This window comes from Paralichthys olivaceus, chromosome 22, assembly GCF_024713975.1.
Source record: "Paralichthys olivaceus isolate ysfri-2021 chromosome 22, ASM2471397v2, whole genome shotgun sequence".
Classification (NCBI taxonomy): Eukaryota; Metazoa; Chordata; class Actinopteri; order Pleuronectiformes; family Paralichthyidae; genus Paralichthys; species Paralichthys olivaceus.
This window is the reverse complement of record NC_091114.1, coordinates 12,932,852-12,954,212: the sequence shown is the minus strand read 5'-3', so window position 1 is coordinate 12,954,212 and position 21,361 is coordinate 12,932,852. Positions and strand designations below refer to the sequence as shown.

Here is a 21,361-nt window from a genome sequence, read left to right as displayed (position 1 = left end):
TTTTCAATTTCAATGTAAAATATGCAAATCACAGATTCTGACATGTAGTATTGAGCAGACTTATCTGCAGTTGTTTAAAAATAGATACTTAGGCACAACAGTACTTTGACCCAGATGCTTCTATTAGCGTGCTAGCATGCACAAAGTGAAAATGGTGCACAGCAATCCATCCATTTCTATGAAATGTGTCTGAATTGAAATAAATGTCCTTTTCCATTCTATCCTATACTTGTTGAGATATTTCAGTGTGGACTATAGTGGACTGACTGAGTGATGGACTGACAGATGGACGTACAGGTGGACACTGCCATCCCTTCAACCAAAGCTCCTCAAGTCCCAGTGTGTGAGTTTGGGTTTCCACTATCTTGTCTGTGGGTGTGGATCCATCACAAATATTCGCGGGGCCTCCCTCTCTCCCTTTTTCTTTCCCTCCCCTGGAGCTGCAGTGTGGCTGCCAGGAATGGGAAAGAGGGTCAGGGATCTGTTCACCCCCACCCCCAACCCCACCGTACCTCCGCTCCTCCTCCTCCACATCACCAGTCCTCTTCCTGCCCCATACGCCCCTCGCTGACCCCTGCCTCCTTCGCCTCTATCAGGCCCCCAGACAGACAGCCTGGGAGATGGTGGAGGAGGAGAGTGTGTGGAGGGGGGAGGCGCAGAAGGTCACGGCCTCAGCAGTGCAGTCACTTGGCCAGAGAGCGTGCGTGTAAGTGTAACTTTGTGTGTGTGCACTCCATGTGTTGCCATGTGTGTTTTTGTACCACCTCTTCCTCTTTATCTGTGTGTCAGAGGCGCTGCAAAAATGTTTCTGGAGTGTGTGTGTGCGTGTGTGTGTGCGTGTGTGTGTGTGCGTGTGCAGACATGAGAGAGCAGGAGCGTGTGGGCGTTAAAGAGGCAAAGGTCAAGGTTTGAGAGGTTCACTTGGCTGAGGCTTGTTCCCTCCAAACCCCCACCAGCCAAATATGCTGTGGTTAACAAAGTGAAACTGTCTATTCTAAACATCATCTCATAAACAATTGCAACAGCAGCCAAGAATGAAAGAAAGAAAAAGTCGTACAAATATACGACGTATCATGTTTTACGAGTTCAAAAGAGCAGGAGGTGCAGGAGAAGAGAGCAAACTAACAGCAATATTAGTTCAATCGTCGCAGGAGCAGCTTCTACTTTTTTTCCTGAAACAATTCAATGTCGTCAGATGTCAAAAATTAGATTCTTTGGGTTTGGACCGAGCTGACCACAGAACTTTGTGCCCACTAATAAGTGTCCATCAATCTTTTTTGTCAAGGTATAATAAAGGCTGTCACTCGCTCTTGTTAACAAAACATTAACAATGTGCATTGTAACATTATCAGGCTGCTTCTGCTTTAAGCCCGAATCAGGCTTTGGCTTCAAAAGTCTTAACTGATAAGGGCGGCAGGCCAAGCCAAACGAGTTATGCTCTTAGTTTACTGGATGTGAATATCCCAGGAGGGTTTACACAAAGTGGAGAGCTTTACTTTTGTTGGAAGGTTCCATTGTTATGACATTTTTTGACCCTGTTCCTGATTAGTCTCTTAAGGGTTTTAAGTTTGGAGGAGTATTTGCTTCTTCTTCTTCTCCTTTTTTTAAAAAAAAATTCTGAGCCTAAATCTCTCTGAATACACTGGCTCCCGGCCGAGCCGACCACGATACCGAATCTCTGGGCTCAGAAGATGATGTTTCAACCACATCCTGACAACAAACAAAATAACTTGTGTTAGAGGGGAGAGGATTCTTGCAGCCTATACTCTTGTGCAGCTTCCATAAATCATGCTTTTGATTCACACACATACAAAAGGGGTCAAAAGGAGACTTTTTTTTGTTTTGGGACTGCATGCATCGACTCAGATTTTCCGAAGTGGAACATAGATGTCACTCACGGTTAACGCATCCAGCAAAGCGATCCAGGAGTGAAAGTGACTGAATGCATCACAGCTCAGTCACTAAACAAGATTTCCCCCTTCGCATGTTCTGTGATTAACTTGCCTCTTTGTTTTATTGCCCTCATTTGTCTCATGTTATTAAACCTTGCAAAATGATATCATAAAACAATGGATTTGGATTAGTTAAGCTTTCCAGCGATTCTCATCCAGGTGGAGTTTGATGAGTGTTCATGTCTTATAACCTTGTGTCAGAATAAAGAACAGGTTTTTGCTGTGTGTTGCTGTCTCCTCTTTATTCAACACACGAGAAACAGGGATTTACTCAATACACTGCTTCAGGGAGTCTTAGTTGTTGATAGGTAGGATTGCACATTTTCTTTCCTCACTATCATGTTCTCCCATCTGGACTGAGAATTGGAACCAGCAACCGTCAATAAACCTGTTTTGTTCTTGTAGGATCATAATGTTTTATAATTCCTCAAAGAGAAACTAAATCATTGGGCCTGACCGTGTTTTTTAAGGACATTGTTTCAAGAAAGTGGAGCATGTTTCGTTGGCTTTAGAGAATCACACGAGCGGATCAAAATCACTCTCATGTCTGGGTGTTATGGTTAGCTTAGCATAAAGACAGGGAGAAGGAGGAAACAGCTAGCATACCTTGTCTTATGTAAAAAAAAAAAAAGAAAATATGCTTAGCACTTTACCAAATATAATATTAAAGCTCATAGATTCATATGTTGCATCTTGTTTGGTTCATCTCAAGGCTCTAAAGATACCAGTGGTGCAACATTATTCCATTTAGCTTAGCTTAGCATAAAGACTGGAAACATTATTTAAGTTTATTGACTTTCAATGTCTTTGTTTTTATGGAATTAGAAACCGATCACTTACATGATGAAGCCAAAGAGTCCTGAGGGCTTCAGTTAACCTCTGTAGACATTATGCCTCATCTGTAAAAAGCTATTACACAATGTGTTTCACATATTGTAACCAAAATATATGGTCGGATGCCTTCAAATGTGGAATTTCACTTCATTTAAGACCACTGACATATTTCAGCTCCAAGAATTCCCCTCAGACAATGTCACATGTTTTTCAGGGGACAATTTCCAAGCATAAATACAGGCATTAGGCCGCTTGGCTGCTTTTATACTCTTCAATACATAATGCATTCGACATATTTCCAGAGCTCATGATCAACTCTGCTTTTTTAATCAAAGTTAAATACCCTGAGGCAAACGCTGATTTAAAAAGATGGCAACAAGAAACGGAGCCAGGTCCACTCAGATGGGGACTCGTATAACTTTTTATGAAAAGGCTTCCCTCTAGTGAAAAGGGGAATGGAAGCAACCCTCTGCAAAGTGATTTCAAAAGTGCTGTGGTCGCAGAGCTGAGACTTCTCCTCTGGTAACTGAGGAAACATGCTGGTTTTTTATTTTTGTATCTATCTGTGCTTGTTTATTCTGCTGATAATCATCACAGTAATGGATTTACAGGTCCTTATGATGGTGTCATGCTGGTGAAAGCCCATAATCTAGCTCTATTTCAACCATAAAAAGGGCTGTGAGGAAATACATGCTGTGGATTGATTGCTCGTTATTAGACATTGTTATCAGTTATCAGACAAACTGAGCGGATCATAAAGGCTTACACGAAACCATAAACTGTCGGGTTTTGTTTGTCTGAAGGTGGAAGCCCAAAGCCACTGTGGTACAAGTCAATCATATCATATTGCTTATTTTCCAATGTCATGCACAGGCTGCGTCAAAGCTGCCAAATAGCGTGCCTGTGCAGTTCTCACCCCACATACGTTTTGGCAGCTTGAACTCACTGTGAACTGAACGCGATGAGGAAAGGGGAAACGTCTCTTTCCTCGTGCCTCTGATTCGCCTCTGTTTCAAAAGACCCCGCTTGGAAAACAGACGCTTTATTTCCCCTGACAGTCTGCAAACTTATCACCCTTTCATTTTTCCTTCTCCTTCTGTTTTAGTCAAAGCTCTGTGATGTATTTGGAGCTGAACTGTAATGGCAGTCATGTGATAAGAGTGGGCGGCTTTGAAGAGAGTGCAAGAGGAGAGTAAAGGTGTGCCCCTCCAGGACTCATCGTCCTTTTCATTTGTCAGACTGTCTGCCCTCGTCCACCCCTGGGTTTTCCCATGTGGTTGGACAACAAGACAGACGGACACAAAGGATGTAAGGACACACGGGGACGCCCTTCCCTCTGCTGTGAACTCAGACTCACACGGGCCAGAGTTGATTAATTCCTGACTTTTTGTCTTGTGATGTTGACTGAGGGAAAGCAAACAGTGGCGGATCTAGAATTTTTGTAAATCAGGGGCCTTAAAGGGGTCACAAATTTCACAGAGCGGACAATTATATGTCCAACAGCCATGCAAGTGTCCTGATTTTTTTTTAACAGCTTCGAAATATTCTAAATATTTTCAGCAAATTATCATGTTTATCGATAGAATTGTATAGTAAAAAGACTACTGACAGGACAAGAGCATTTCAGGGGCCAATCAGATCTCAGCTGGGGTCAGTGCCCCCCTGGTCCCACCCCTCTATGCCCCCCTGAAACAGCTATTATCAAGTGGCTCTAATTTCTGTTTAGCTTGAAAAGTTAAAAAACTTCTTATTTCCTGCATCCATTTGGCCCTCATTCTATTTTTCATGTCCCCAGCTTGTCTGTCTCCTCAACAGTCTAACATTTGACCCAGCGTCTCTTGAGCCACCCGTCCCTGTCCGTCTGTCTCTGGTTTATCACTCTGACTGTGCCACGGTGCTTCTGCTCGTTTCGGGGGGAGTTTCATCACGCTCGTCATATCAGATGACTTAATGTCAAAGAGCCACTAATCGGGAAACTCAAGCTGCACTTCCTTAATTGGCTCACTTTCTCCCTCGTTTTGTTTTCACTCCTAATATCGAAAGATAAAAATAATTTCCCCCCTTCCCTTTATTTTTTATAATTAGTGCTAGTGGGGTTTCTGTAATAGATGTGAAAACTGCCTGGACCACAGAACAAAACTTGTTAATTTCACAATGTCAGCTCAAAAGATGGTGATTATGAGAATTTGCTTTCGATCTCAGCAACAATAAATGACAGTTAATACATTAAAACCGATGGACATGCATGTAGTTAACAGTATGTAGGTCAAATCTATAGAGATAACACAGATGGGGTGTTTCCACTTGGGGACAAGGATCTTTCTTTCAATATCCCAATCTTCCTTTTCTTCCGAGCCACAAGCTTAAGCAGTCAAGTGAGTGGATTTATAGACCTGAGGCTTATGGCTTAGTCCTGATTGCTTGAATTGGCTCTGTCTCTATTAGAATAAATGGCTTTTCCTCCTCACGAGAGGGAGCAACATGGGGGGAAGATTCAGAAAAAATCAGAAGCGAGAGCTTCAAGGACATCTGTGTTACAATGCCCCAAAAAGGTCAAAGTTCAAATCTTGCCATTGTGCACCTCAAAGATATTTAAAAGTTTGCATATCCTCAAAAACGAATATTATCTAATTTCCATTTTCTCCGGAAAAGTACTTGCACTTGTGTCGTCTCCTTTTTTTTTTTTTCCTGTGTTCAGCTGTAAAACATTTGAGGAAACTTTATGCTTCCCCATTCAACTCTGAGTGTAACTAGAGGTTCTCCGCTGACTCTAAAAAAAAGAGAGAGGGAAAGGAAAAATGGTTGAGGGCAGGATGAGGTCCTCGTCTCTGTGTCTTCATAGCGCGGGACGAGGGCCAGGCACACTCTCATGCAAAACCTCATCCCTGCAACTCTCCCTTCTTTTCTTTTTTTTTTTTTCTTTCCTCTTCTGGTAGAACAGAGAAGCTTCATAAAAATGAATTATGCATCTGAAAAATGTTAAACGTGTAGATTAGCACAGTGTACACGCAGGGAGACATCTTCTGCTACTTTCAGCAAAGACACCATTTGGTGTAGTTATGCACTCACACTGATGAGCACATCTGTTATGGAAAAAAGATGGGAGGAAAATGTTATTTCAAGCATTTGAATGTCTTCATTCGTTCTTGATTCATATTTCAAGAGCTGCTTTCAGACATGAGCTGAACTCCTTATGATATCCTGAAGCAGGGGCTCTATGTGAGGACTCAAAAGTCAGTTCTTCCTGTCTGCCCCCTGGTAAAAGCTCTGGAGAATGTCCCAGTGAGCCCATGTGAGAATGCAGTAGGATATTGTCCGGAGAATCACATTGTGAATTTATTTTTTTGTGATATATAATGCAATATGAGAAAATGTAGACAGAAAAGGCATATTTACCAAAAATATTTAACTATATGTCATGAAAATATGAAACTTAAATAAAATGAAATAACAATCTGCAGGAAAATGAGACAAGATTGCCAACTATTTGTTTGGTAGTTTTTAAATTCAGACACTTTTCCCATAGAAAACAGCCATTAGCAGACACACACACAGACTCACGTAATGAGGAGCACTGATTTGCCATGAATGTCGTCTCAGAGGTCCTCACTTTTTCTTTGAAGCAAGAAAAAAGTCCCCAGCCACTAGAAGTCAGTTGTGAGGTGAACAAAGATGCCAAACAGATTTAAATGAGGGCTGTTACAGAAGACAACAACACACAAGGGCATGGAGACCTACATGAAAGTTTATGACTCTGTGACACCCCTGCTCCTTTCCTCCCTCCCAGATAAACAAGAGCAACCTGACCTGTTTGTATACGTGAGGATTCGACGCAAACTTTCTGGAGATGCAATCTAGCCGGGGGAGGAGCTGGGGAAGGCCGGCGCAGAACGGCTGATTAAGTCTATGCCACATTTGGAAGCATGATCATTCTAAATAATAGCCTCCCTTGTACTTTGACTGAGGTTTGGACTGTGAGGAGGGCAGTCATGGGACTCCCCAATGTGATGGCAATGCACTAATCTGCCCTGTATGGCCCATTCACATGTGGTCACACCATTGTTTCCACATTCTAAACAGGAACTGCGATGCTACCCAAGGGAATTGTAAATTTTGGGGGTGCAGAAACCCTCCCTCCTTAATTCCACGTCTGATTTAAAATCCGCCTCGCTTCTACTCTGCTCTTGTTATTCTGAACACTTTTGGGAAACATCTTCAAAATAAAAAGGATATTTTGGCTTTAACTGCTGCCGTTGAATTCTGCAGGGACGCGGTGAGGAAACAGGATGCATACTATATGCATGTGTGTGTGTAGCCCAGGTATTACTCATGTTGTGGGGACCTAAATGTGTTAAAACAGTCACATTATGGGGACAAAAGTCATTAACATTTAAGTCAAAGACGTGTTTTAGGTTAAGATTGTGTTCAGCTAGGTTTAGGTTAAAGTCAGGGTTAGGTAGTAACTAAGGTGAAGGTTAGAGTGGATCTCAATGTATGTCAATGTAAGTGTGTGTGTGTGTGTGACTGTGGGAAAAAAAACCCGAGGCTTCACTCGCCACACCAGCCGCCCCCCCCCCCCCCTCCTCCTCTGTAATTTATTACCTGGTAAACACGTGGGAACACTGTTCCAGCGCCACAGGATAAACAAGCACTCAGTCTGACGCAAGTCTCGCGAGAGGTGACGCTCCCTCTGCGCTCGCCTATTGTGAGAGTTTTCCAAGTCTCGCGGGATCTCGGAAGTTTCCCACGCCTGTTGTTGTGGCGTCTGCCCTTTTCGCTCACTCTCTCTCCCCCCTCCCTCCCTCCATGTATGTGTGAGTTGCTGCTACCCGCCGCCTCCCCCCCCCTCCTCCCCCCCCCTCCTCTCTCTCTCTCTCCCTCTCTCTCTCTCCGTCTTCCTCACCCACCCCCTTTCTCTCTCCGTCTCCCTCGTCCCTGCGCCTCCAGTCTGCTTCTGTTGTCTCGGCGGATTGTCGCGCTGCTCGGGGAGAGGAGGGATACAAAAAAAAAAAAAAAGAGAGAGAGAAAGAAAAAAAAAAAAGGATATCGCGAGTACTGGAGTTTTGGTGGGAGTTTGTGGAAGATGGCGCCTGTTGTGACAGGGTGAGTCTGAGATTCGGGGGGTCTGCTGCTGGGGGAGCGGAGTTGCCGTGAACACAAGTTATCGCCACGAATTAGCTCCATTCGCGTCCATGTGCTGTAGCCCGGGCTAACCGGGGAGTCTGACCCGCCTGTGTGCTCTCCTGGAGCGGCGTCTTTGTCTGTGTGTGTGTGTGCCCGTGTGTGTTTTCTGTGCCCGGTTACTTGCGGACTGTTGCTGCGGTGTTTTGTGAGCTAGCCCCGGCTAAGCGATACTTCACCCTCGGTGGTCTCTCTCTCCTTTTTTTTTTCCTCCCCCCCCCCCCTCTTCTTAGAGAACGGTTAGCTGTGAGCTAGCAGGCTAGCCATGCAAGCCACACACACACACACACAACCACGAAGGCTCACAATTTAGCATCTGAGCCCAGTGAAAACCCTCAATGGTCCTGCGCTTGTTTTCGAAACGTGCTCGCCACTCGTTAGCCTCCTCGCGAGCCGGAGTCGCCACTCAGCGCAGCTAGCTGTCCGATAATAGGTGCCGGCTAGCTGCATAAAACACGTTGTGGCTTTTTCGTGTGCAGTTTAAGCTTTTCTGCACAACGTGCTTGTTTGTAAATACTACTCCGTGGGCGAGTGGCGTGTACTGGAATACCAGCAGCCACGCAAGTAACGTAACCCACCGCGGTGTAAATAAGTCGTCACTGCACAAACAGGCGTCTGCAGCTGCACGGTGTGTAAACAGATAAAGAAAATCCCATCCTCACTACACCGTGGATGAAGAGTGCACCTAAGGACGAAACTGTACCATCAGCCTCACTGACACATGATCTTTCTCTTCGCCAGAGCCATTGATTCGGTTTCTCATTATTCTCCAGCGTAATGATTATGACTTTAAGCTGCTCTGAAGAAGTTGAAATGATGTCCCCCTGATGGCTCATGAATATCTGATAACCAGCTGCTTTAAACACCAGGACCCCCCCCCCCCCCCCCCCCCCCCCCTTTGTCAAATCAAAAGCTTTATCTCTGGGATTGTCACATTTAGTCGGTTTAAATGAGGTCATTTAAGGGAATTGCCTCTAGATAATTCATGTGTCTCCCAGCAAAGGCTTTGAATGAGAAATAAGTATTTGTTGACTGTCTGGATTGAGAATTTTAAAGTCTTGCTTTCTGTTGTTTCTCATATCTTCTGTAATTTAACCAATTAACAAGGTTGACCCTGCACCCAGTGTTGTGCTCAAGTGAGCCCATTCCCCTCTCCAGCTTTGGCGATGCTGTGCTTTAAACCGTGGTCAGATTTATTTGCCTCCACACAAGCTAGAAACAGACGTATTTCTTCTGCACTGTCCAGGCAATAATCCCCACAGACAGCTCAGTGGGTGACAGACTTTTTCAGGGCTTGTTGGAGTTGTGTGTGTGTGTTGGTAAAAGAAGGGGAGGTGGATTTGGGGGGCGGTTTACTGTGCATGTTCATTTGGGGCTTTCCAGCAGACCTGAACTGATTTCAGTTGGGGGTGGTGGTGGTGAGGAGGGTGTACAAGGGGGGAGGAGGCAGAGGGAGGGAGCAAGAGGGCAGGCGGGTCAGGTCTGGGTGGCTGGCCACCTGTCCAGATGATATCTCCAGATTCATGTGTGTTTTGCAAGAGGGCGAAGGGGGAGAGAGAGAGCGGGGGGTCAGCGTGAGGGAGGAAGATGGGATGGGTGCGTGCGAAGCTAAGGGAGGTTTAACAGAAAATTAAAGTGCCATAAGGGGCTTCTTCTTTAGCCAGGGGCTGGCCATGGTCACAATGACGGTTGGAGGCACAAGAGGCTGACCGCAGCCCCGTGCCCCCATGCTTCTGGCTTTACACGGGGAGGGGCTCTGCAACCGCAGGCTTCTTAATGTTATCATGACTCTCAGTATAGCAAACATGACATCAGGATAAAAGTTTTTGTATCTGTTGATATCCGTCAATGTCACATTCATATTTCTGTGAGTCTAAAGACTAAGTGAAGGCTGCAGTTTTAACACTTGATAAACAGCATCAAATATTACAAATCTGACTTAAATCAATTATGAGGTAATCCTCCTCACTGTACTCACAGTTGTTATATTGCTATTTATAAAAATATATTGCATTAATTATCTTTATTGTTTTATCATCCACCCCTACTGTCTTTGAATTGAAATGTATAATTATTCTTGACCTGACTCATGTTGCGTTCAGAGCTTTTCATTTTGTCGTAAGCCGTATTCTGAGTTTGTGTTGTTGAATTGTCATCCTGAACAATTTTGGTTGCTGCTGGAAATCTGTTTATCAGTTTGTCAATTGAATATCATCCTCACATTTGTTTGATACAGGGAGTGCAGGGTTGCAGCTTGTAGTTAAAAATGTATCTGACCATTCACGGTAAACTTTAGCATGTAGATTGTTTTATTCAGTTGGAAACTCTGGTTTCCAGAGAGCCAGAGCTTTTCAGCATGGACCATAAAACACATGAATGCTATGATACACAATCCACAAACTACTGTACATCTCAAGTATCAAACACTGACTCCTTGGAGATGTGAAAGGTAGCTTGGGGGAGTTTCCTCCTTCAGAGGTGGATGTGGTCAATAATAAAATGGACTTCACTTGTGATTTTTATGCAACATGTGAAGTATATGAGGTCACATTAGGTCATATGAGGGAGTGCTTTTTTAAGCTTAACATGCAAAACAGTATCACACAAACTTGAACAATCTCGCAATCTGCCTCAATAATTGACTCATCCCTTACTCTGTCTAGAACCTGGAGATATTCAATTTAGCATCTTATTAAACAGTCAACAGCAGAAAATATTAAAATTTAAGCGAAATTCAAACACAATCCAGCATTTTGCTTATAAAAGTCCAATTCCCAAATGGATCTAGCTCTGGGTGACACCATCTTGTTTCTGTGCACCTGTTTGAGGATGCAATCTGAAAATGTGCAATTCAAACCTTTAATTTTCCACATTATACCAATATCTCTCTGTGCGTGGCTTTCTCAGAACTGTATAGATTTCCATGTGAACACAAATTGGCAAAAACCTCCAGATCGCCGTCTCTATTGCAGGCGAGGGGCCAAAAAAACAAGTGAAAGGGGGTAAAAAAACGACAACATTGCTTTCGTAATTTTTCCTCCTCGCTGCCAGAGAAACTGATCGTGAAAGCTCAAAGAGCAGCACTGTTCACCTGGAATGATAAAAGCATGAATCACTTATTTCAACACCGCTCTGCCTTTGCTTTGCCCCTGAGGGACAGGTTTCCATTTAGCTCAGCCCTCTCTATCCCTCTGCCAAAAATTAAAAAAAGGAACCATGCAGTCTTTCAGACCAAAAGCCTGGTGTAATGATACTACTGAGCTTTTGTTTTCAAGGGACAAACCTTGTGTTCTTGTATTTGTCAGCATTGAGCGTGTGGTTTGAGCTCTACGGCATTGTTGCAGCCGAACAAGTGTGTTTGTGTGTGTGATGAGGAGAGTAAGTGTACGTAGACATAAAAGTAGATCTGTGTGTGTATGTGTGTGTGCATCCATTCCCCAGGGTCCTCTCCTCTTCCCTGCTTCCCTTTATGAAAGGAGAGGTTCAGAGAGAGCAGCAGATGTCGAGGCATTGACCTTTATGGTGGCAAAAGCTTAGGCTAGAGTTAAAAGACACGCTGGATTGCCCCCCCCCCCAACCCTCAAAGCAGCCGCCCCATGTCCACACACACACACACACACACACACACACACACACACACACACACACACACACACACACACACACACACACACACACACACACACACACACACTGTCTGTTACCTTAGCTGCGGCACTGATGGATAGGTTAATGATGGAGATGATACAAGCTACCTGATCTCTGAGTGTGTGTGTGTGTCACCTCAGGATCCTTCCAGCCTCCAAAGCCGCACTATATCCACCCAGAGCTGTGAAAATCTTCAAAGTGTGTGGCGTGCTGGGGGGTTTACAAGGCAAGACGGGGCGGGGGGGGGGGCGGCTGCACAGAAGTCACAGGCAAAGCACCCACAGCGAATGTGCCTCCGCCAGACATCTTTAGGGGGATTTACTCCCATTCGTACAGTAGCCTATTGTTTTGGGAGTTCATGCATACCCATTACTTCACATGATTGAAATATCCCCCGAAGCATATAGCTTCATTCAGGGTTCAGATTCAACTTGTTTGGTCGAGCGATGATGGGCCTCTTAAAGCAACACACGCCCTCGTTGACTCTGTGTCTTCGTTCTCTTGTTTCCCTATTCAGCCTCTTTGTGTCTATGTGTCTCAAGGGAACAACCACAGGAGACACCCAGGGGGATAGAAGTGCACATTTTTGCGTAATTTGGCTTGGACCGGCGCCAGCTTGGCACTCCTTATTTTTGTTGTTTAGTCTCTAGAGTGTGCACAAATGGATTTCCCAACAGAGTACATCCTTGTGCTTTGCTACTTATTCATAGCAGGCGACTCTTTTTTTATTGATACTGCATTTAAGTGACCTTTTTCATGTAGATGCTAGCATGGAGGGGTTGGGGGTTGCATCACCTAAATTCACCCAGCCTGAGGCCAGATAAGGGGGTTAGATGTCTTATACACCAGCCATGACAAGGGGCCATTTATTTACTTGTGCAAGGCTTGAAATGCATTAGTCTGAGGCTGTACTCTTTTAATCTGTGGCTCTTCCATAAAAATTAGCTGCTGTTCGCCTCACAGAGACGGAACATTCTGATGTAAATCTGCAGCCAGTGTGGTTTTAAAAAACGGCCTTGGCGTCATGTTTGATACAGGCCCAAGTCCTCTCGGTGTTGATGTTGGCCCAGGCCACGCCGCTTAGCTAAGACAGGCAAGCGCAGCGGAGAGACCGAAAGCTAACACGGGGCGAACGCGACAGGCGGTGGATGTGCGTACCTCTCCGCTGACTCTTGCTTTGGACAAGCTGGTTGTCTTTTCTCACATTCCCTCATACTCTTCCAAGAGAATTTCCTCAACCTTGTGTTTGCCTTTAACCCTAACCCCCCCCCCCCCCCCCCAGTTCCTTTTTACTTTTTTGTTGTGATTACAGCTTCGTCAAGGGAATGGTGGTTTCTTCTGTGTCAGCAGTTTCTGCCCCCGCTGTCCCTCCACATTCAGGATGTTTCATTCAGAAAACATGAGCTGATTCCCCCTGTCTGACTCCTGTTTGCTTTCATTCAACTTCAGTGAGCAAACTCTCACCTACTTCCTTAAATCAAGAGGGAGAAAAAAAATGTTGAACAGTGCTCTATTGACACTAGTGCATTTGTTCCACACTCCTCTTTGTTTTTCTTCGTGGCAAAAATGATTGTTCATTCTTTTCTCCTCAGGGATGGCAGAGGGGGATCTGTATTTTTGAAGTTGTCTTCTTTAAAAAACCAGACTCATGACTGCATTAAACCAGAATATGCTGCTCTGAGCTTTCTGGAGAATCCTCCAGAGAAACACGCGCATGAGAAAAGCTCTATCTTCTTATATCTGTTGGCCCCGATAATTGCCTTTGTTATTCTCAGCTGTGGTGGCGAGGGCTCGGAAGCATTGTTCAAGTGTGTCTCTTTCTGTCTGTTCTCCGGCAAGCATACTGGGCCGGCTCATCCATTCAGAGGAAGGTTGCAAATATACACAGGATCTCCCGTGTTGGGAAAACCCCTAACAACACCACCTCCCACGGCTGTAAGCAACTGCCATCACTGTATTAGATAAGGAGGGAGTGGCAGGTAGTAACCAGTCCCTGAAAGAAATGTTGTTGTAGCCTTGGGACCATTGTGTAGAGTCTACAGATAGCCACGGAGCTGTGTCTGAATCCCATCCTCTATCTATACGTAGAACACTGCAAGTTTTTTTTTAATGGCACTAATTTATTAGAATTGCAACATGCTTATTAGCATTGGAGGTTTCGGAATACGACCGTGTCAAATTCATGTTTTTATCAGATTGTGTTATATATGTGTCTTTTCATGCAAGTAATTTGGCTTGTTTAGGAGCAGATTTAGATGTTTTGTAATTGACAGTAAGTGTGAAACAAGGAGAGAAGGGGGGGGGGGCATGCAATAAAAGATGGGATTGCAATTGAATCTGTAGCCGCTGGCGATGGTGCTGCAGCTTCTGTAAGTGTGGCGATGCTAACTCACCTGGTTACACGGGTGGCCTGATAATGGATTTTTTTGCAGAGAGGTGCTGATATTTGAGAGATTCTGATGATTTATTGGCTGATATATGTATTTAAAAAATGGCTTGATTCCTAGGATGTGATTATCAAACCTTTTATGACAAAGAAATTCAATTTTGACTTGATATATTAACACTATTGTATTATATTATACTATAAAGAAAACACAACCAAATATTTAGAGCTTGATTTGGGAAAATAAACACAATTTGTTACTGCAAAATGTTGAACATGTTTTCTGGATTGTCTATTCTGTAAAATTAAGGTTTTTATGTAGTCAAACATAAATGGTGATCCCGATATATCTGTGAAAAGCTCATACCAGCCAATATGATAAACAAACTCATGCAAACACTTTATATCAGCTCATGATTACTGCAAACCAGCATCCAGGGACTTCTTTGCTGGTATTTGCCCAGGCAAGTGATGGAGGCCCTGGTGACATTAGCAGCCTTCACCCTGCTACCCCCCAACCCCAGAGACAGAGAGGGAGGGAGGGAGGGAGGGAGGGAGAGAGCAAGAAGGAGTTATCAAGTGTCAGGACGCTATTCAAGGAAAAGAACATTAATTGAAGTTGGGATTCCAGGAAAGACAAATTGTTATCTCCAAATGTTTCTCGCATTGTCTGGTTGTTTAACTAAGGCTCCGGGAGAGTTAGACTGAAGAATCTGCTTGGTGGCATTCCTGTGGCCGTTGACGTCAGGAGGTTTTTGGCCTTTGCTTGGAATAACAATGAAGTAATAGATGTGTGTCATTTTGTGGAACAGCTTATTGATTGTGGTCGAGCAAACAATGCCCTTTTTTTTTTCTCCGTTTCTTGAAGAAAGGGTTGTTTCGTGTTGTGGCTGATCATCTTGCACTTGCGGCTGCAGTTTGATGTTCTCTGCAGTTGCCATCATTTTGGACACACTGCTGAAGAATGTACATGAGGTTTCACATGAGCTCATGGAAGGAAACTTTTAAAGTCCACTGATTTATCCTAAAAAAGTCACCATCAAAGTTTCTCTATTTATCACCCGATTAGAATTAGACCTCAGATATTTTAACCTCAACCCGACTCGTCTAAGTGTCTGGTAGAAAAATGAACCCCACTTTGCTTTAATTTACAAGCATTCAACTTCCAGTGTGTTTGTTTGCTTTGTTTTCATCGCAAATCAGTGTCTGTGTGTGTGTGTGTTGTTAAGGTTTAGGAAATTATCTCTTGAGGACAGAGCAGAATTAATTTGGAGAGATGGGATGTTAGGAAGAGGAACAAGTAGCAGAAACAGCAACTCCCCAACATTGAATCCAGACGACAATCTTGAGTTGGCAAAGTCACTGCTCAGACTACACATACACACTCAAGCGTGCCGCGGTCTCTACATTTGGTTTGTTGAGGATCATATCTCAGCATGTGGGCAAAAGGTCGCGTCTCACTCTCTCCCTCGCTCTCTCTGTTTGCCAGGAATTCTATCTTTTTCTCTCTCTTGATGCAGTGCATTTTGAGGCAAGGGCAGGACAAGACGCTGGTTAGTTTGCCAAAGCTGACAGATGTCCTGAGAGACTTAACGTTTGGACAGTCCCATCTCACAAGAAAGGACACGAACACTAGGTCGTTGTTATTGCATTGAGGTCATTACATGACAAACCATCACACAGCCATAGATATTAATGAAGTTTGGCAGAACCTTAATTTATTGTGTCTTGATTAGGGGGACCTGTGCAAATTTGACTTATCCTTAATATAGATCGCAAATCTCTTGATTCCGAGGTGATGTCAGGCCAACAGTTTTCAAAAAAGTCAAGACATTAATTCCACGATGATAAAAAATGCAAATATCAACGCTTCAGATGCTGTAACTTGTGATTTTCTTGTATTTTTGTGTGATAAACTGATTATCACAATAGTTGCTGATTCGATTTCTGTCAACCGGTCAATTTTCCATGGCAATATATTCATTTTAATTGCCCCTTTTTGTAGCCAAATCATGCTACTTTGCATATGCCAGAAGTTGAAACTTAACGCCCAGCAGCCAAATTGTCGATTTGGTTTGGGGGGAGGGGGGAAATGCACGACATTAATCTGCAGCTGCAAGATAGAGACACGAGATCACGAGAGCATCTGAGTTGAATCAGACAAATCTTTCTTCAAATTTCAGGACGGTGACGGTTGACACTTTGGCTTGTGGTCAAAACTGTGTTTCAGCAGCATTGTCTGCACACAGGCTAACACAGCACCGCTAACCACTATCTGCTGCCTCCTCACTTCTCTGCACTTGAGCTCAGGCGTCAGTAACGTTGCAGTGGTTTGATTCTCGACTCCTCACAACCCTATCCCCGCGGATTCCCCCTCGCGTCGAGTCATTAGCTCGGCAGAGAGTGAGAAGGAGGTGAAGGGAGCTTGGAGAGGGTGGTTCATTCAGGGTTCAAGGCTCCCTCCTCTCGTCCCCCTCTCCATCTCTTTCCTGACAGTTTCCCCCCCGAGCACATGACCTGTCTCAACCCCAAACCCCAGCCATTCTGTGTGTGTGTCTCTGGCTACAGTCACACTTGTCACTTCACTGCATTGTATTTTCTTTTAATCATCAGTGTCTAATTTTGTGAGATCACGTTGCTGCACGTCTCCTGTTGTTGTGATGGAATTGCGACTTGATTATATTCGTCCAATCCAATATAAACTCACCATTTCCATTTCAATGTGCTCAGACACGTTTTAACTGCACCCTCGCACGTTAGAAAACTGAAAACATGACGAATTTATTCACCAGCTTTGTTCAGGGCTGCTGTTTTCTGCACAGCACCAATAATTTGTTTTGCATAAATTAAATCGCTATCTAGAATATGATAATGAAAGAGTTTGGTGTCGTGCTAAAGCTGCAGGTTAGGAAACACGTTCAGGTGGAAAATGTCATGCACACAATGGCACAGTGGGTTGTCATCTATATTTGCTGACTCCTTTAGAGAATATGATATTTTGATGTCTGTCTCGAACCTGCCAGAGGTGTGATATTCTGCCTCTGCATGACTGTGAGCAGTTTCCTCTAAGTCTGAACAGAGAACAGCAAGCCCACTCATGAATGTTTCCGCCAAGCCTGCTCATCCTTTTACGAGTTTTATATTTTCAAATTAATTTAAGATCCACAGCTCAAGCTCTGTCAGACCTGGAATAAGAGATTTAACCCTGTGTTTAATATGACGCTCTCTGGCACAGCTGTTAATGATCTGTTTGAGCAAAAGCCAGATAAAGGTGGATTTTTGGGGACAGGTGTTGATACTGATATTGGGGAGGGAGTAAAAAATAATGTATTTATCAGTTTACAGAAAACACAAATATAATCAAATACATAGGACACGAAAGGAATCATTTTGTTCAAATCTTAACTGCATTGTTTATCATGTAAAATAAACGTCAGTAAATTTAAATGAAGTAACTGTGGATTTTTTTGAAAGGCTCATACATTCTGGCTCTACATTGTGGATCCACTGCGACTGGTCGCGAGGTGTCAGACTGTCTCACTTTAGGACGCATGTTATCTGAGGACTGAATGGAGCCAGGTGGCAGGCTGTACAGAGAAAACAGAGTCAGAGCTGCAGGATTCACAAAGGAGACTTCATTAAAGATAGAGCAAGCATCAAGGGAGCGTGTGTTTGTGTGTGTGTGTGTGTGTGCACACAAGTGAGTCCAGGATGGCTCTACAGCACACATTGGAAATTTCATTACTTCGTGTTCAGGACATATTATATGCACACAAGTAATGGAGTATGTTCTTACTCAGTGTGTTCCAGTCCCTGCGCCAGATTACACCCGTTAATATGTACTGTTGGTGTGCAAGTGCGTGTGCGTCTGGATGTCGAATTGATTATGTGCCAAGCCAAGATGAGTTTTAAAAAGTCTGTCCAGAGAGAGCTCCATATGGAGCATTGATGTTGGAGAGTGTGGTCAAGAGAGATGGAGAGATGGAGGGAAAGAAAAGAAAGAGAGAGAGAGAGAGGGCCTTTTTCTTTGGGTTTTCTACCTCTGTCATTAAGCTCTCCCATGTCAAAGACAGATGGAGCTGGTGCCATGGGTGTAGAAGTGTGTGTATGTGTGTGCGCGCAGTCACTTGCAAGTGCAGACTTATGTGATCCACCCAACTCTGCACTCACACACACACACACCATCGAGCCCTGCCCTTGATTCTGCCCCCAGCGGGGCGTCTCAGGGCAGCTACCAGACCTCTGCCATCTGCAGTCAGTCAGCCTTGAGGGTCAGACAGCTCATCAGCAGTCAGTAAGTCAGTTCTCCCTCTCACCCACTTGTATCCGCTCATCCGACATAAAACTTTTTCTAATAAAAGATCATTTTCTGTCTCTTTGTGATTCTGATCACATCGCCCTCCATTATTTTGTCTCATCTTGCCCTTCTCTCAGTCAAAGTTTTAGGCAGGCAGCCAGGCTGGATTAATGTGAGGAAAATGGTAGGAAGAAGATTTAGGGGAAGACATTCTTAATACACTTGTACAGGAACTCAAATTTGCTGTGACTTGTCCTCCAGAGATGGTGTGATGTCACAGCAGGAGTCGAGCAAGGTCAAGTCTACCAGTAAAACAGTTCCTTGTGCAAAACAGAAACCAAGATAAAAAAAAAAGAAAGAAAAATACACGGACAATAAACCGCTATTTATCATGAATACCTTCGGGCCCTTTCCGAATGTGACAATGGCACCTCTGCGCTCCGATAAGCCCGTGTTTTCACTGCACCGTTTGCACGAGTGTCCAAAAGACACGAAGCTGCCAACCAGATGCGGAATACACGATGGAGAAAAAGCTTTTATTGGGTGTGTGTGTGTCTGAGCTCCCCGAATTCCATGAAACAAGAAAATGTGTGTCAAGACAAGAGGTGGAGAAATTTCTCTATTCTGCATCGGTGCAAAGACAGAACATAATCGATTCATGTTTTCATCACATAGTAATATTTTCTTTGCATCCACGTCCTTTGTCCCTTTGTGGACAGCTGTGGATGGTCCACAGCAGCTTTGCTAACAGACAGGATTGTGAGAATATTTGTAGTGACTGTGCCCTCACCACAACTGGCAGCTGCGATTGTCGGCATGCACGGTGGCACATGCCAGGAAGTGATGCCAAGCTCAGATCGAGCCTCCAACTCTGGCCACGTCTCTCTGTTTTCTCGTTTGCTGCCTCAGAGATTTAATGTGCATTTCTTTCCCCCTATTTACGTCTTTCTCGTTGTCCTCCTCGCCGCCACCGCCCCCGCTTTGAAACACTCGTCTGGGGTTGACTTGGGATACGAGTTTAGTGCCCAAACTTGGCCACCTTCACCGCAACAGTTCTTTTTTTTTTTTTACTCAATGATTTAATATGTGCTTGAGAGATGTGTGCGCAACACCCATGCTGCAGGCCACACACAGCATGGCACATCGCTGCCGAGGAAGCGAGTGTGTCGTAAACGAAAAGGCTGATGTTTGTGCTCCGTGTGTGTTATAGCTGTATAACAGAGCATCTTGGGCCTGTGACATCAGTATGCAGGTATTTTTTCAATAAGCTGCCAGTGCTAATGTAGCCAGCGGGCTCAAATTTCCAAATTTCTCTCACTTAGCCTGAAGTCCGCTCCACACAAACACATTCACTTGCTTGGTGAGACTTGTTATTTCCACCCATTTTTCCCTGTCTGGTCTTGACGTGTTTGAAAACACGTCATGCAGAGGTAACTAAGAAGCAGCACAATGTCCCAATCTGAGCCTGTTTTCTGTCTTTCATTTCGTGTCGATTTTTTGGCAGAGCTTCACTGTGTAAAGGCTTTTTGGTATTCCTCAAACTTCTTTTACAGGCCCTGTAACCGGTTAGTCTGGCAACAACAGACTATAATTTGGCTTTACTTATTGTGTCTGGACAATATCAATAAGCTTGTTGACAGATGTCAGTTTATAGTTATTCAATATAGATGGCTCTCAGTTTCCTCTTCCATTCACACTTCAACCTGATGCATGAATGCAGCACATGCTAGATTTCTATCTTATGAAAGGTGCAACTGCAACTTGGGATCATTTGAATTGTTGATTACCTTTTTATCTTATTCAACAGTTCCTCAGTACTTTGGTTACATCCGTGCTCATATGTTTGTTTTTGAAATGCACATGTTTACTTCAGGTGTCCCCTTTTAGTTTGAAAACTCAGGGTTTGCGTACTTAGAGTAGTTATTTGTTCAGTTTATAGTTAGTATACAGTCATTAAGCTTTGTTTTAGAACAGATATCCCAGATATCAAGGAATAAAAACAGCCTTGTTATATTTGCAAAGCGAAGACATTGATCTGCAATACAAAGTGATTTATAAATTAGTAGTTGTCTCCCCACTCTCTCTCTTTTTCTGTCTCTGTTATCATTTGACTGAACAGTGTAAAAGTCAAAGAACAGTCACTACGTCTCTGCACGCAGAGAAAACAGTCAGTCACATCGTAACATTTGTCAAATTCATAATTTGTTGTTACTTTCCCTACAGGACCACAGTCAAACATTAGGGAACATTTGTATACAAAAACTGTTCTTCCATTGTCCTCTAGACTTTCTGACTCTGTTTATATAATATTTAATCATGAGCCACTTTGGGTTAGCTGTATTAGTTTGGTGTTACAGCCACTGTTGGAACAGTTGGAAGACAAATCGTATACTTTCACTCTCCACTCTCTCAAACAGATGATTAAGAGAGTAAATGACCCTGCCTCTGAAATGAAGTTTTCCTTTGGACCCGTGCATGAGCACATTGTTTTCAGGGCTCATATATTTGGTGTCACCGAGATGGCCCGTGGCTGTGGAGGCCAGCGGAGGGAGCGCGGTGTTGATAATAAGGTGTACAGCCGCTCCAAGGAGTTGTGATATCTGCTATCAGCCCTTAGGCCGGGAAACCAGACACCTTTTTATAGGCCTAATCCCTCATCCCCTCTCTTTCCACCCACACTGCTGTTAGTGTGTGTAAATGCAAATCATACATACAGTGGTTTCATATTCACAGTGCAGAAGACCCACCCAGAGTGACAGATGTGTAAAAAATGGATTAATTAGGCGCAGACTGAATTTTACAGCCTTCTTGAGGTTATTACAAGCATATTTTAAGTGCACTGTAAAAGAAAGATCTGCTTTGGATGGTATTTATGAGGAATGATAATGAAAATGAAGTTTTCTTCTTTTGTTTTTTTAACACCAAATAAATGTCATTTCTTGAATTAGAGGTGGAGCATCTGCTTAAGATGATAAATGAGTTATCGAAGGTAAATCATGGTGCAGTAGTTTTGGTGCCATCTTTGCATTACTTTGAAAGACCCATTTTTGTCCGTGAGTATAA

The 21,361-nt window shown here is 43.8% G+C and overlaps 1 protein-coding gene across 1 annotated transcript in view; it reads left to right on the top strand.

The window, feature by feature from the left end:
• The first annotated feature begins 7,647 nt into the window (after positions 1–7,647).
• rbpjb (recombination signal binding protein for immunoglobulin kappa J region b) overlaps positions 7,648–21,361 on the top strand; it is a 40,868-nt gene continuing 27,154 nt past the window's right edge. The window contains exon 1 of the mRNA XM_020095795.2: positions 7,648–7,889. Coding sequence (XP_019951354.1) covers positions 7,870–7,889 — 20 coding nt within the window. The 5' untranslated portion in view covers positions 7,648–7,869. The remainder of the gene's footprint in view (positions 7,890–21,361) is intronic.